The sequence below is a fragment of the Equus przewalskii genome, chromosome 2 (assembly GCF_037783145.1).
Source record: "Equus przewalskii isolate Varuska chromosome 2, EquPr2, whole genome shotgun sequence".
NCBI lineage: Eukaryota > Metazoa > Chordata > Mammalia > Perissodactyla > Equidae > Equus > Equus przewalskii.
The window spans coordinates 117,125,788-117,140,225 of record NC_091832.1 but is presented as its reverse complement, the minus strand read 5'-3'; the positions used below and the strand labels follow the sequence as shown (position 1 = coordinate 117,140,225).

At 50.9% G+C, this 14,438-nt stretch overlaps 1 protein-coding gene and 1 long non-coding RNA gene across 7 annotated transcripts in view; one reads left to right on the top strand and one right to left on the bottom strand.

The window, feature by feature from the left end:
• The window catches only part of LEF1 (lymphoid enhancer binding factor 1), a 119,186-nt gene extending 114,144 nt beyond the window's left edge, over positions 1-5,042 (bottom strand). For 4 of the 6 annotated variants that reach the window (XM_070611760.1, XM_070611758.1, XM_070611763.1 and 1 more), the window contains exon 1: positions 7-5,042. In XM_070611760.1, coding sequence (XP_070467861.1) covers positions 7-216 — 210 coding nt within the window. In that variant the 5' untranslated portion in view covers positions 217-5,042. The remainder of the gene's footprint in view (positions 1-6) is intronic. The other 2 variants (XM_070611761.1, XM_070611759.1) reach the window with 1 other exon arrangement.
• LOC139082086 (uncharacterized) lies at positions 4,216-12,706 on the top strand. Its single transcript, XR_011537808.1, has 3 exons — positions 4,216-4,340; positions 5,639-7,494; positions 7,838-12,706. It is a non-coding gene; the product is annotated as an uncharacterized lncRNA (long non-coding RNA).
• Positions 12,707-14,438: the final 1,732 nt, after the last annotated feature.

Genomic DNA, 14,438 nt, shown 5'->3' with positions numbered 1-14,438 from the left:
GCTCACCTCGTGTCCGTTGCTGGCCGGGATGATTTCGGACTCGTTAACCAAGGAGGACTTGATGTCGGCTAAGTCGCCTTCCTCTTCGGGGTGACTGATCTCGGCGAAGATCTTCTCCTTCTGGGGATCGCCCTCGTCCTTGAAGGGGATCATCTCGTCCGTGGCGCAGAGTTCCGGGTCCCCCCCGCCGCCGCCGGCCCCGGAGAGTTGGGGCATCGCGACCACTCTGTAATCTCCGCTCCGCTGGGGGAGCACCCGAGGCGACAGCAGGAAAGAGAGGGGGTCAGCGAAAGGGGGGGAGGAAAAGGAGAATTGCAAGGATGCGCGAGGGAGGAGCGCGGGCGGAAGCGGGGCCGGCGGCCGGAGCAGCTGCGGCGGCCCGCGCCTTCCCGCTCCGCCGAGCCCGACGCCGGCGCCCGCCCCCGAGGCCGAAGGGCACGGGGCTGCGAGGGCCGCCGCCTCCGGGGGCGTCTGCGCGGCGCGGCGCGGGGGGCGCGCGCTAGGCTAGGCTGCCCGGCGGCCACCCCACGCCCCCAGCGTCTCCCGGTCCGCGCGCGGAGGACGCCGGTTCTGGAGGAGGCGCGACTCCAAAGTGCCGAGCGAGGAGGGTCCGTCGGCGCGTCTCTAGGCAAACCGCGCCACCCTAGCTTCGCCTTTGGGAGTCTGTTTTCCGAGAAAAGAAGGGAGCTGGGCAAAAAGGCTCCGTTTGCCCCAGCGGAGAAGGTGCAAGGAGAATCAGAAGATAACGAAATGTCCACTTCCTGGAGAGTAAAACAAAATAAAGAGCCACCCGGGTTGGAGATGTCCGTTTTAGAGCTTCTTATTTCCTTCCCTTTCGCTTCGGTTTTCCCTCTCCAGGCGCATTTAATCTGCTGGAGGAGGAGGAGGAGGAGAAGGTGGGGGCGGAGGAGCAGAAGAGAAAGAGAAGTTTGCCAAGAATAAAGTTTGTGCCGGCGAGCGCTGGGAGTCGGCAGTGGAGGGCACGGCGGGGTCTCGGGGAGTCACAGCAGGGGCCTCGGACCCAAATGCTTCTGCTGGGAGCTGGAGCCGACACACTCACACACACACACACATACACACACACACACACAGCCCGACTCCTCTTTGTTCCCGGCTCGAGTTTCTCAGCCTGGCTCTCTCGCTTGCCGCTCTCCACGCCTCCGCCGGGCCGCTCTGTCAAAGCAAAGAGCTGCACCCCTCGGGTTCGCCCGGCCCAGGCGAGGGGGACGCCCTGAGCTTGGCGGCGTGCGGGGCTCCGGGCGCGTCCGGGCTCCTTGGCCCGAGAACGCGCAACCCGGATCCCTCCTCCGCGCCCTGCCCCGCAGGTGAGCTGCTGCGCCTCCCCACCGCTTCTCCTCCTCCCGCGCCTCGCCGGCGCTGAAAAGCTACCCACTTGCGTCGTCGCTTCTCCTCCCCTCCCCTCCCCCGCCTCCAGCTCTCCTTGGCTGCCCGCTGGGGTGGGGGGGGGGGAGGAGGGGGATGGCGAGAAGGAGGTGGTGATTGAGGACTTTTTTTTCTTTTCCCGGAGCCTGTAGGACGAGTCCTAGTTTTGGGGTGTGTATGTGTGTGTGTTTGTGTGTGTGTGCGCGCGCCTGGAGGGAAGGATCAGGCAACTTGGCGACGGAAGGAAGGACCCGGCGCTTCTTGTAACCCACGGAGAGGCACGCTTTGCCCGCGTGAAACTGACAAGAAACTCTGCCGGAATGGTTTAACTTCATCTTCTAAGTCTCTCTTCTCTTGTCCCCCCTCCACCTTCCTCTGCCAGCTTCTCCCCCCACTCCTTTCCGCCTCCCCCTCTCCCTCCCTCGCTCTGGCGGGGGAAGAAGATGAAAGAGAAGCCGCCGCAGCTGTGATCGACACCACATTGATAGATGCTCTGACAGAGGGAATGAGGCGGGAATCCGGGACAGAGAGAAGGAAAAGGGGAAAATATAACAGACATTGCTCAACTAATTAGAAAGAATGGAAGCAAGAAGTACAAGGAAGACAGTTGTGGCTTTCCCAAATATAATGTCAAAGGACAAGGGAGCACATGCTAGCAAAAATAAAATCTCCAGGCTTACCGAGAGAAATAGGAGGAGGAAGAAAAAAACTGAAGACTGGATCCTAATTATCGCTTTTTAAGCAAGATCTCTTTCATTACATCCTCACCATGAGATGCAGAGAGAGAGTTAGGCTGGGTCTCGTGGATTTTCGGAGATGCACGCCAGTGGGCACCTCGTAGAGAATGAAAAAACAACCCAAGGAGGGAGAAGAGAAGGCAGAAGGGCCCAGGAGAGCAGAGCCAGTAGAGGGAGGGAGGACAGAGCAATCTCTGGCGCTGGGACTGCCGCTAAAAGGGACCCTTGAAGATGCAAATGCAAATCCGAATCCAACCTCAAAAATTCCCCAGCCTCCTCCGTCTCTTTGATGCATTTTGTACAAGGACAGGACTTTTAAGGAGATGCTTTGTGAAAGTTACAGTATAAGCGAAGCTGAAGTTTGAAAACACATTACAGTTTGTTCCTTGGCTCTCAAACCCCCTCAGTTAAAAATCCAGGCAAAATTATTATACCCAATACAGTAGCCATCTGTAAAACCTCAGAACAGTAAACAAGGGGCAGGAAGAAATGTCTCCATCTCTCTTAAATTGAAAATAAGGAAAAACACTAGAGAATCAGACTTTAGCTCTATTATGTAGGAATAGTCATGCAAAGATCCCTCTTCTTTTCCTAAGGGGGAAATTGCCTGCTGCTGGACACTGTATAAGTAAAGACCTTAACAGTGCTCTAAATGAGCACTTAAAACTTCGCCTACAGATAACTACTTCCTAGAGATGGGAATTTAACTAGGAAGCAGTTTTTAAGACTATCATTGAAAGGGTTCAGTTGGTCACATGGAGCATGGACAGTAGTCACAGGGATACTCCATCTGGAGGATCGGGGTGAAATAAGGGGCTGGTGAGGGAGCCAGGAAGAGTAAAACATTAAATCTGCTTAAAGTAGCTGACAATGCTATGCCTTAAGAAAAACAAAAAAGAGTATTCTGCTACAATGTGTCTGTAAGGCAATGCTAAAAAGGTCGGAAAGAAATCCAATTTGAGTTTTTGGTTAGTGGCCATATGCAACTTCCCTTGAAGCCATGCACCAGTGTGAGCGTAACGTCCTAGAGATGTGAACACGTAGCCATGTCAGACATTTAGACCCTCTGTTCTAAAAGAAATATGGGAAAACAAAGTCAGTCCTCCCTCAAATGCACCAACCGGACCGATAGGAAAAGAACTGGAAAATGCAGTTTCACCAAAGCAGACGGGGTGGACGTTCCTTTCCATCAAACTGTCGAGGAGGGGGAGGGGGGGCATACAGAATGGCCGGAGGGTATTTTCTGGAAGCCAAAGAGAGATTAAACGACGACTCCTACATCCCCCCTGTTTAAGTGTTGCAACTAATTCGAATCCCATTTTCTCCTTCATGTTAATTATCAGGACTCCCTGAGTCCTTTGGAGCTCAGCTCCGGGTGTCCTGGAGATTAGGAGCTCGAGAAGACGGGAAATTTTGGAACAATAACTAGTGGGAACTGTTTATTAGAAGGGCCGAGGGTAGGTGGCTGCGTTTGGGTTTTTGCGGCAACCTTCTCTTTTGGAAATATTGTTTCTAACGAAATCCCCGAGCACCTGGCTCTGTGTGCGTGGCTGTTTTCCCTCTGCGTGGCGTGTGGGGTGTCGGCTGCTTGTGCTTAGCACTGCTGCAAATCTTCTGATGGGCTGCACTTAGAGGGGGCTCTACCAGAAAACACGCACCCGAGTTGGTTTTGAGCTGTGGGGAGGGAGGTTGGCATTTCCACGCGAAGTCGTCTCTCCTGGGGGAAAGAGCAGCGGGACGCGGGAGGAAGACGTCCCTCTCTCCCCACAGGTTCGGGAAGTTCCAGCAAAGGCATTTCTGCCGCCGGGAGGTCTCTTCTGATTCGTGTGGGGGCTGCTCCGAACATCTGCGGGCGCCTCTCGGGGCGCACCGTCCGGGATGTGGTGGGTGCGGCGCGGGAGGAACACGGCCGCCGCCGCCCCCTTCCCTCGGGTGGAGGGGCAGGTTGTTCGTGTGAACTCGAGCGAACGACTGGAGGTTGGCTGGTGCAGGTTCACTCCTTCAGGATGTGGGTTTCAGGGGGCGTTTTGATGTGATTTAATTCCGACCGTGAAACAATTGCTAGGGGCTGGCAGGATTGCTGTTGGTTTTTCCCCTCTTGGTGGCTTTGGTTGGTTGGGGTTGAGTTTGGGAGCGAACAGTGACTTGTTTTATATCAACACTTCCTTCTGCCCCGGAACGGAGGGGGGGGGGAGCGGAGACCGGCCTCGCACCCCCAGGGTAAGCCGGGCCCAGCCCCCGCGGGCGCAGGCTGGGGACCCAAGAGGGTGACCCCCACCCACCCCAGAGACCCCACCCCCGGCGATCTGGCTGCCAAGTCGAGTCAGCTACAGACACTCCAGTGAGTCCTTAATTACAGGGAGCAGAGAAAAGCGCGGTGCCCTTGAGAGCCCGCCCCGCCCCCTCTGCCCGAACCCCCGCCGGCTCCGGGTCTTCGCCTTTGTGTGGCCTGGACTCTCTCCCAGCGACAACTTTGGTGGGATCCCAGAGGAAGGCGGTGGCGGGCCCACGGAAGAGGATGCTCGCGGGGAGAGAAGCGAGGGTGCAGGACTAGAAAACGAATAATGTGATTCCAGCGCCGGAGCGCCAGCATCCCCTCTCCCACTCCCACCCCGGCTTCTCCGGGCGACGAAAGCTGCGGGCGCCTTCGGTTTAACCGACCTCGCGGACAGGGAGAGGGGGCGAGGGAAACGGCAGTTTGTGTCCCAGGGGCTCTTCCGCCCCTTCTTGCCTCCTCCTAAGACAAACAAACTCAACCCCCACCCGCCGGGTAACAGAACTCGTGGGACCGTGAAAATGCCGTTCCCAAATCCGGCCGCCTGCGGACGCCGGGCTTCCGCGGGGCCCGCCCCCCGAGCCTCGCCGGCTGCTCCTGCGTCCGGGCCGAGCCCGGGTCCGCGTCCCGCTGGTCCGCCCGGGCCGGGGCCGGGTCCTCCCACGGCCGCGAGGGAGGGCCACGTGCACGAGGCCGTCTGCGGGCTCGGCCAGCACCCCCCGCCCCCGCCCACCGGAGGCGCAGGCTCCATCCCGAGCCGCCCCGAGGGACAGGAGCGAGCGGGGGCGACCGCGAACAGGAAGACGGCAAGCGGGCGGGCTCAGGGCGCGGGATGCGCCAGCCAGGGCCCCGCCGCGCGCCCTCGCGCCTCGGCTCGGCGACCGGCCCCCGGGCCCCCGCCAGGAGCCGGCTCTGCTGCCGGAAGGGGGACGCCCAGAACAGGGTGGATGGACGTGCGGGCTGGCACCCCTTTGCGGCCCGCACGACGGCTCGCCTACTGGGCTGGACGCGAAATTCTTTTCCCTCCTTTCTGAAAACTTTTCTCCGGCGCCCGCACTTGGTGCACGGAACTGCCCTCCCTCCGCGCGGTCCCCTCCGCGCGCCCCGGGGACGCGCAGAGGCCGCCCGCGCGCGCCGCGCCTGGTGTCCGCGGAGGGCGGCGCCTGCGCAGGGCCCGGCGCGGCGGCGCGGCCTTTGAAGTCCCGGCGGCTGCCGCTTTCATCCTCTCTTTTTTCCCTTGCAGGCCCCTTTGTGTGACTAAATTTGGCAAGAATATGGATCCGCGCCAGTCTTTCCACGTGTGCTCCCAGCTCCCAGCTGAGAAGGCCAAGGGTTCTCTTCCGGGTAAGGAGACAGGGAGAAAGATCAAAGAGTTTGGGGAGCTGGATCTGAAATGTGAATTGAAAATAAAAATCAAGCCTGGACACATTCCAGTTTCTAAAGCAAAACCAACCCTCAGCAGAGGTCGGCTAGCTATGACTCTGTCTTTCTCCCTCTGCTCCCTTTTACTCTCTCCCTCCCTTTCTTTCCCGCAACCATTCTTGATCACATGGAATAAAATAAAGAGGACATAGGGAAGCACTTAGTTTCTCCAGATTTTGTTTTGCAGTCATTTTATTAGGGAAACTATCATGTTCATAATTACCATTATGTGATGCCGGATTTCTTCTACCATAAATATCGTCTTATTTCAGAATGCTTCACACTTTCTTCTGCGGCCACATTTGGGAAGAGAACGTTGACACGACAACACGTGTGCACGTGTTCGTTGCGCATAGGGCTTCTCTTTCTACACGCCCGACAGGGCACCGCATGGTTTTCTTCCAGAGAAGTTAGATTCTGGAAAACCAGTGTTAATATTTTTATCAAAGCACTCACCATCACAACTGGTCTCTACCATTTGAATTCTTCTTACTGATGGACTTCGGAAATCTTTTTCTACAGGCGACTAGCCAGAAAGTTTCTGTTTTTATGGTTAAAAAACCGTAAAGCCTCTTCTTGAAGACGCTTCTGGAGCAATATTCTGTTGTTTAGAAGCAGCCAGAATAAAGAGACAGCTTTGGAGTAGCATCAGGCAAAGAGTCAGCAGTCTCGGTTGGAGGTGGGCTCTGCCGCTCCCTGCTGTGGTGTGCTGACCTCAGGCAAGCCGTTTGCCCTTCCCCAAACTCAGTTTCCTTTCTGCAAAATAAGTGTAATAATAGCCTACTGGACAAGGTTGTTGTGAGAATTCAGTGAGATGATGTTTGTGGAAGTGTGTACAAAGGAATTATTAGTCTATGAAGCAAAGGTGATTCTTAAGGAGACCTGTAAGTTGCAAAGCAAAAGCCTTCTAATGCCCTAGGAACCTTGGCTACAGGAGCACATGGGTGTGGACTCACACTCAGACGTGCCCTGCCGGGACCATCCCCACATCTGCAACAGTTGTGTTACAAAGCCAGGATCACCTTAGGTTTTTTACTCCCAGAGTGAGTGTCATGAGAGAAGGAACATTCCAGGAAGAGAGGGAATGTGCCTTTGCACTGCCTCGTGCTTATGATGGTCTCTTAATGAATTGATAAATGGGTGACTAAACAAAAACAAAAACGTTTTTGTTTGTTTTTTGCTGAGGAAGATTTGCCGTGAGCTAACATGTGTGCCAGTCTTCCTCTATTTTGTACATGGGTCGCTGCCTCAGCATGGCTGCCCGCAAGTGTAGGTGCGCACCAGGGAACCCAACCAGGCCACTGAAGTGGAGTGCACCAAACTTAACCTCTAGGCTACAGGGCCACCCTGATAGGGTATTTTTTTGTGAGGCATTTGACACAGCTCTCAGTAACTCTGAGGACAGCCTTCGCAGTGTGATGGCCTGTGAAAGGGGGATCGTGTATGTGGATTCAATACTTGAAACAGCAGCAGTAAGAACACAGGGCGAGTGACTAGAAAGGGGTATAAGTGATGTTTCCCGGGACTGGGTAGATGCCACCAGAATTTATGTTTCAGAATAGAATTGTGATCACGTATCTCGGACCACGGCATCTACAGTTCACAAAGCAGTAGCGATGCTGGCTGGGGCTGGGCGTGGAGTGACGGAGCACCACACGCTGGCGCTGGGGGCGTTTGGTGAGTGCTTCCCGTGTGAGCCCTTCTAACCTGAGGTAACCCCATCGATGGAGTCGTTTCCTGGGCTCCACCTCCCAGGATCAGCTTTCCAGTGTGACCTGCGTACAGAGTGATGAAAGCTGAGGCGAGGGGCTGGTTTCCAGACTTCCGGTCTCCTTTACCGTGGCCGGAGGCTGCCCCGCTCAGTTTGCGAAGAGTGTGGAAGGGACTCTATAGCGATGGGGGTGGGGGGCCACTTAGACACCTTCTATTTGTAACGTATCTTTCCCAAATGTCCCCGACGAGACGTGGGTGTCGATCAGGTTCACTGGTCCATGTCAGTCCTCCCTTTTGCTCTTTACAGATGCAGCCGTTTTGAAGTTTATTCTTGGCAGAAAGAGGAACATGGACCAAGGCGCTGAGGGTTCTGTCTTGTTTTGGGGGGGCAATGGGGAGGCCCTGAAAATACTAAGGGAAAACTTGGGCCCTCTGTCGAACAAAATAAGCTCTCTGAAGCAGGAGGCGTGGCGCAAAGATTTTCTTACTTTCGTCAATCTGTTTCCCCGGTGGATATGGTAATAGAGTGTTTCTTGAATCGTGGTCAGTGCCCCTCTGGAGGTGGACTGCTGTCTGCAGCGTTCTCAGGCTTCCTGGGCCGCAGGAGCGGGGCCCTGGGCTCTGTCAGCTTTGGGCCAGCGCCTAATCCCTGGTTTGAGGCTAGAAGCCAAAGCCACAACCTTCTTGCCTGAAGGCAGGAGCAGTACCAACAGAGCCATATGGAGATTAATGCAGAACAAGGTCATTAGTCCCATTGTTTATCCAGTTACTTGCAGCACAGATTTGTGTAAATTCAGCTCCAGTGGTTGCAGCCTGCCTTTGATGTGTGTAATCTGTGCATTTCGGTGCTCCAGGAAAGTGCCTGACTGACAGGAACTGCAGCCAGTGCCCAGAAAACACATCCACACAGGCACAGCAAAGCACAGAGCGAGTTCCATCCAAGTAAATAAACCAAGCTGGGGGGTCAGGATTGAGGCTCCTCCTCCTCATCATCCTGCCGTGACTTTGGGGTGCTTGTGCCTGATCTGTATTTGTTTTCCTTTGGAGTTGGACACCTACTCTAAACCCCCATTTACCTCCCAGAGGTAAATGGACTTGGCCTACACAACGTCTGACCTTGAGGATGCTTTCTTTTTTTAAGGGACTTCTGTCCTTAAAAACAGACTCACTGAGTGGAGTCATCCAGACTAATACATATGTTTATCCAAGACACAGCTTCTAGTTCTTTCCTCCGCCCTGTCTGCCTGTGCAGCTATGCTTAAACTTAAATGCAGAATTAGCAGTTATGGCAATAGTTCAGAAAGTAGACAGAGTCAATGCAAATAGTTTAGGCTACGCAATTGTCATCTGGCTCAACCAAACACTTTTCTTTGGCAAAAATAAAGCAAATTTGCCTGATCTGAATTTGACGTAAAGGTCCTGCAATCCCACTCTGCCAATTACGGATGTCAAGTCCACTTCCCTCAGGTTAAATGGGCAGAAAGCAAGGGACAGAGGTACATTAGTATCCTATGAAGCTAGACAGTGATTTTCGACTGCCAGTTCAGATACCTCTACACACTCCCAAATATATTTTGAGGCTTGAATTATCCAGATATTTGACCTTTGCTGTCCAAATTCTCCAGATAATTTTTAGATTATTTTACTTTATATTGCCAGAACAGCAAATCTCCAGCAGCTGAGTCAGACAGATCTAGTAAGATCTCTCCTGCACTATGTGGCAGCCTCGTAACCCGTCTCCAGCTTCCACTCTTGCTGGCTTCCACACGTGCCCGACCACGTCCATGCGTCATTGAGCTGCAGAGCCATCCTTGAGCGTTCCCTAGTCGTGGGGGCTTCCCAGTCCTATGTGAGCTGGCTTCTAGCTTGCTCTCCTTCTACTCCTGATCACTGCTCTCCAGCACCACCGGCTCTCCTGCTGTTCCTCCGGTGTGTAAAGTGCACACACACGCACACCTCCGTCCCTTTACCTGTTTTTGCCTCTGCCCAGAAGCTCCTGGCCAGGTTGATATTCGCAGGACTCACTCCTTCTCTTCATGTTTCTGCCCAGATGACAACTCCTTCCCAGACTTTGTTATCGAAAAAGTAGGCCCCCACCTCACCCCAGTTCTGGGCACTCTACGTTCTTCTGCAGGTGTCTTCTGTCTTCACTGCCACCGCCTGACATCTCTGTAGTGCTTAGCTCTTCATTCCCTTTCTCTCCCTTTAGAACGCAAGTTCCATGGGAGCAAGGACTGTGTCCCATCCCCACTGCTGACGCCTCCAACAGCGCTTGGTGCACAAAAAATATACTCGATATGTGTGGAAGAATGATTAATATGGGCTTTGAACCCTCAGTTGCCTCATCTGGAATGATCTGTAATGATATTCCTTATGGGAGATTACATATAATTGATATAAAATTGCCTGGCGCAGAGTATAAACACTGAGTAGATAGTAACTATAATTGTGTAGACCAGCACTGCCAATAGAAATATAATGCAAGTGACATAGGTGATTTTAAATTAAAAGCTAGAGACAGGTTACATTAATTTTAATAATATATATATTATTTTGTTTTTATTTTTTGAGGAAGATTAGTTCTGAGCTAACATCTACCTCCAATCCTTTTCGATTTACTGAGGAAGACTGGCCCTGAGCTAACATCTGTGCCCATCTTTCTCTATTTTATATGTGGGACACCTACCACAGCATGGCTTGATAACCCGTGTGTATGTCCGATACCGGGATCTGAACCGGGGAACCCCAGGCCACCAAAGTGGAACATGCGAACCTAACTGCTGCGCCACGAGGTTGGCCCTTATTTTAGTAATATATTTTATTTAATCCAAACATGCAAAATATTACCATTTCAACATGTAATCATTATACAAGCTTATTAATGAAAGATTTTACATCCTTTTTTTCATATTAAGTTTTTGAAATTGGTGTCATTACTTATAGCCCTCAGTTCCAATTGGCCACAAGTGGGGGCAGGAGATGGCAGGGGGCCCAGGGTAGGTTGAGAGGGAAGTGATGGGGTGATTTCCAAAGGCACCTGCATCCAGAGACCGGGAGATGTGAGGATCTTCACTGGGTGTGGAACACAAGTGAGAAATGCCGTGGATTTGTGTGTGCCTCCAGTGCGTGCCTCCTGAGTGTAGCATTCCCCTGGCCCCTGTCTGGTCCAGTCTACTGCATACGTGCAGTTGAACCCAGCCAACAGGAGGGTCTTCTGGCTGTGGCACAAAATTGTACTCATTGTAAGAAAAATAAAAAAAGAGCATTTCCTGGATTTTTCTTATGGGAAGTGTTAAAAAATACAGACAGGGTGTAGTCTGATGTTTTTTCCCCTTATTGTGAAATAGTTCATGTTCTCATCTTTTCGCTCTCTCTCTCTCTAACGTGAAGATAAACCTGGACTTTCAGGAAGGGGAAAGTTTAATCAACTTAAATATGTGTTCCAAGGCTCAGGCCAGAACCATCTGGTCAGTAAACAGGTCAGAAGTGTCCAAAAGAGGAGCATGGAATGGACTGCAGTATGCTTCGGGTCGGATGATCTCTCAGCTGAGTGTCAGGACTTCTTGGTTTACTATCCCTGTAGTCCAAAAAGGCATTGCGTGGTGTGAGGGAAATAAAAACAGTGACATACAAACAACACTCAGGGTTGCCTCCAGGTTGCAGGATGCTCCTGAGCTGCTGTCTGGCTCCTTGCTGCCTTTCATCTACCCCTTTCTTCATGGCCCCTGCTGCATGTGGGGTGTGAAATCCTTTGATAAACTGTCTCCACTGGTGAGCTATGAGAATTTCATAGTTTGACCCCTGGAAATGAAGGGAAATAAGAACTGATAGGAAGGACGATTTGGTGCCAAAAGTGGCAACTCGCCAGAAAGAGTCACCTGAGTAAGAAACACCTTTGCACCTGGGTAAGAAGTCACCTTTTTGGTAGTGGCTATGGCGGTAAGAAGTAATAAATGAGCTGAAAATTAAGATAATAAAAAGAGTCATTTCTATGAGAAGGCCAGTTGGACAGAGAGCAATAATAAAAATTCTTATAATTTGAGAAAAAGAAGCAGGAGAGGAAGTTTACTTAATAAGTAAGTATTTTCTTTTGTCTCTCCTCTTTGCTTGTAAATCAGGGTATGTATTTGCTCATTTTCTGTGCAAGAGTTAATGCTCTATAGTTAATTATATTCGTCATTCTAACAATAGCAACAGAAAAAATGATCTTTAAATGAAAATCATTGTCATCACATCTATTTATTTTTTGATTGCTAAAAGTGAAAAAAAGGTTGAAAATCAAATGGACATTGTACATTAGTTACTGTCAGCATTTCACTTACTACGGTTGATTAAAAAAAAAAACCCTATTCTGTTTCACATAATGCTTCAAGTAAATGACATTTTCTGCCTCTCACGTTTGAATAAGGACTGTTATCTTAGGGTTCCCAGCACTGGGGAAGAAACATTTCACGGAGGTGCCTCTGTTTCAGCTGTACTGTCTCTTTTATTGAACAGGGGGGAAAAGGAGAAGAAAAAGAAAGAAAAGAAAAAAAAAAACCAACAGTAATTATATTTCTAGCCTAGGACTGTGAGCGGTTGACTAAATCTCCCCTCACTTCTACTTGCTCAGAGGATATGATATCCCATTTCTTCATAGTTTCTTCTAGTCTTAGTGAGATGAAAGAGGAATTTGTAGTCAAATAAAAACGGTACTGCAGACATTGCGACCAATTTATATAGCGAAAATCAGCACTGTGTGCAGATCAACATGACACAAGACTTATTGGAAAGGAAAGAGGAGGCGAGTTCTCTTTTCTTCTTATTTTGGTAACTCAATTTACATTGTGCATGAGTCTGTAATTATGCGGCCAGTCTCACTGAGAACACTGATGAATGTCACTCTGTGTTCATCCGCTATGTCGATACTGGATTTAAGTGGGACTAACTCCGTCATCAGGTTGGAGATAATTCAGAGGTATTGCTTGCTTCTCTTTTTCTTGCCACTGTCTCCTTTTTCCTGTCTCCCAGATCATTGGTGCCTCACCAGAAGGGAACAGAGAGAAGGAGAACCAAGGGACTGATGTCCGACAAGTCACTTCCTAGAGAGACACATATGCAGAACGTCTATCATACGTACTACACGTGTTGTAGTATGTAGCCAATATTTTGTTCACGTAAAAAATAAAGCAGAAAATTAAACCAGTCTTTAAATATCTTAGGTAAAACACCTTACTGTTGATGGAAAAGCGTGTTTTTAACCTGAATTAATCAGTTAATCAATTGAATCCAGCAGAGCTAATATTCACTTATCTTTATTTTGTCAGGGAAAAAAACCAAACATTTCTTTAGCTCCCAAACAGTGTTAAAATTACCGGCACAAAGCGGGTGGCACATGAAGTAATTCCTCTTCACCCATTCTCTCTTGAACACACTCCCCATGTGCTTTTGGCCCCAGTTCTCCAAACTGCTACATCTGATGGGCAACACTCAGACATCTTGTCTGACCCATCCTCAGCAGTGGACACAGTTGATTACTCTTTCTTCAAACGCTCTCTTCACTTGCTTCCAGGATGCCGTCAGCTTCTGGCTCTTTCCTGGCCTCCAGGGCCACCACTCGGTCTCCTTTGCTTGTTCCCCATCTTCCCTGACCTCTGGTTGGTGGAGGGGCCCTCTGGCTCAGCCTCTCAGCCCCTTCTCTTCTATCTGTTCATTCCCTTGATGACCTCATCCATTCTCATGCCTGTAAATACATAGTAGATGCCTACAACTCCAAGTTCTGTCTTTGGCCAGACCTAGCCCCTGACTCAGAGACTTGCATCTCCAGCTACCACCAGACCTCTCCACTTGATGTCTAATAGGTGTCTGAAACTTAGCATGTCCAAAATCCAGCTTCTGATCTTCCCCTGAATCTGCTCCTCCACCGTCTCTGTCTCTGGAAATGGCAGGTCAGTTCTGCCTTAGAGCCATCCTTCACTCTTCTCTTTCTCCCGCTCCCCACATCTAATCTATCTACAAATCCTTCACCTGCAAAGCATAACCAGAACCAGCTATGCACAGCCTGGTTCAAGCTGCCGTCGTCTTTCCTCTGGGTTTTGGCAGTAGCCTCCTCACCGGCCTCCTCGTTTCTGCCCTTGTCTCACCTGCCTGTTGTCTGCAAGGCTGCCAGAGAGATCCTCTTAAACCCAAGTCGTTCAGGCCTCTCCTCTGCTCAGAGCTCTCCAGGAGTCACCATTTCATGTTGGTCTACAAGACCCTATGTGACCTCTGCGCCCCCCCCGACTTTTCTGGCCGCACCTTCTGCCCTCCCCCGCTTGCTCTGTAGCAGCCGCACTAGTGTCCTTCTTGTTTCTCGCATCTCAGGTGTGTTCTTGCCCCGGGACCTTGGCACAGGCTATTCCTCTCTCTGTGGTAATCTTTCTCCAGCTCTTCACATGGCTTCCTCCCTTACCTCCTTTGGGTCTTTCCTATGTCCCTGTCATAAGGTCCTCTCCGATCACCCTATGTAAAATTACAACCTCTCCTGGCTACCAGCACTCTCTCACCTCTTTTCCTGCTTTTCTGTAGCACTTACTGCCAGCTGACGTCTGTGTGTATTATTCACCTATCTACTGACGGTCTGCCCCACTGGAACGGAGTGCCCTGGAGGGGAGGGATTTTTGTGTTTCCCTCATGACTCTCTCTTCCAGGTGCCTAGAACAGCTCCTGGTGTATAAAAAAACTCCAGTAAATGTTTGTTGAATGAAAGAGTATCTACGAAAATACACACACCCAGTTTGGTAGCACAGGAGACGTATAAAATTACGTCCTTGTCATAGTCGTGGGCTACAGGTGAGTGTAGCTTGATATTTGTAAATAAACCATATTTTAAGTGAATCAGGGAAGCTATTACTTGAAGGGATTTGATGGTCCTTTTATAAGGGTAAAGA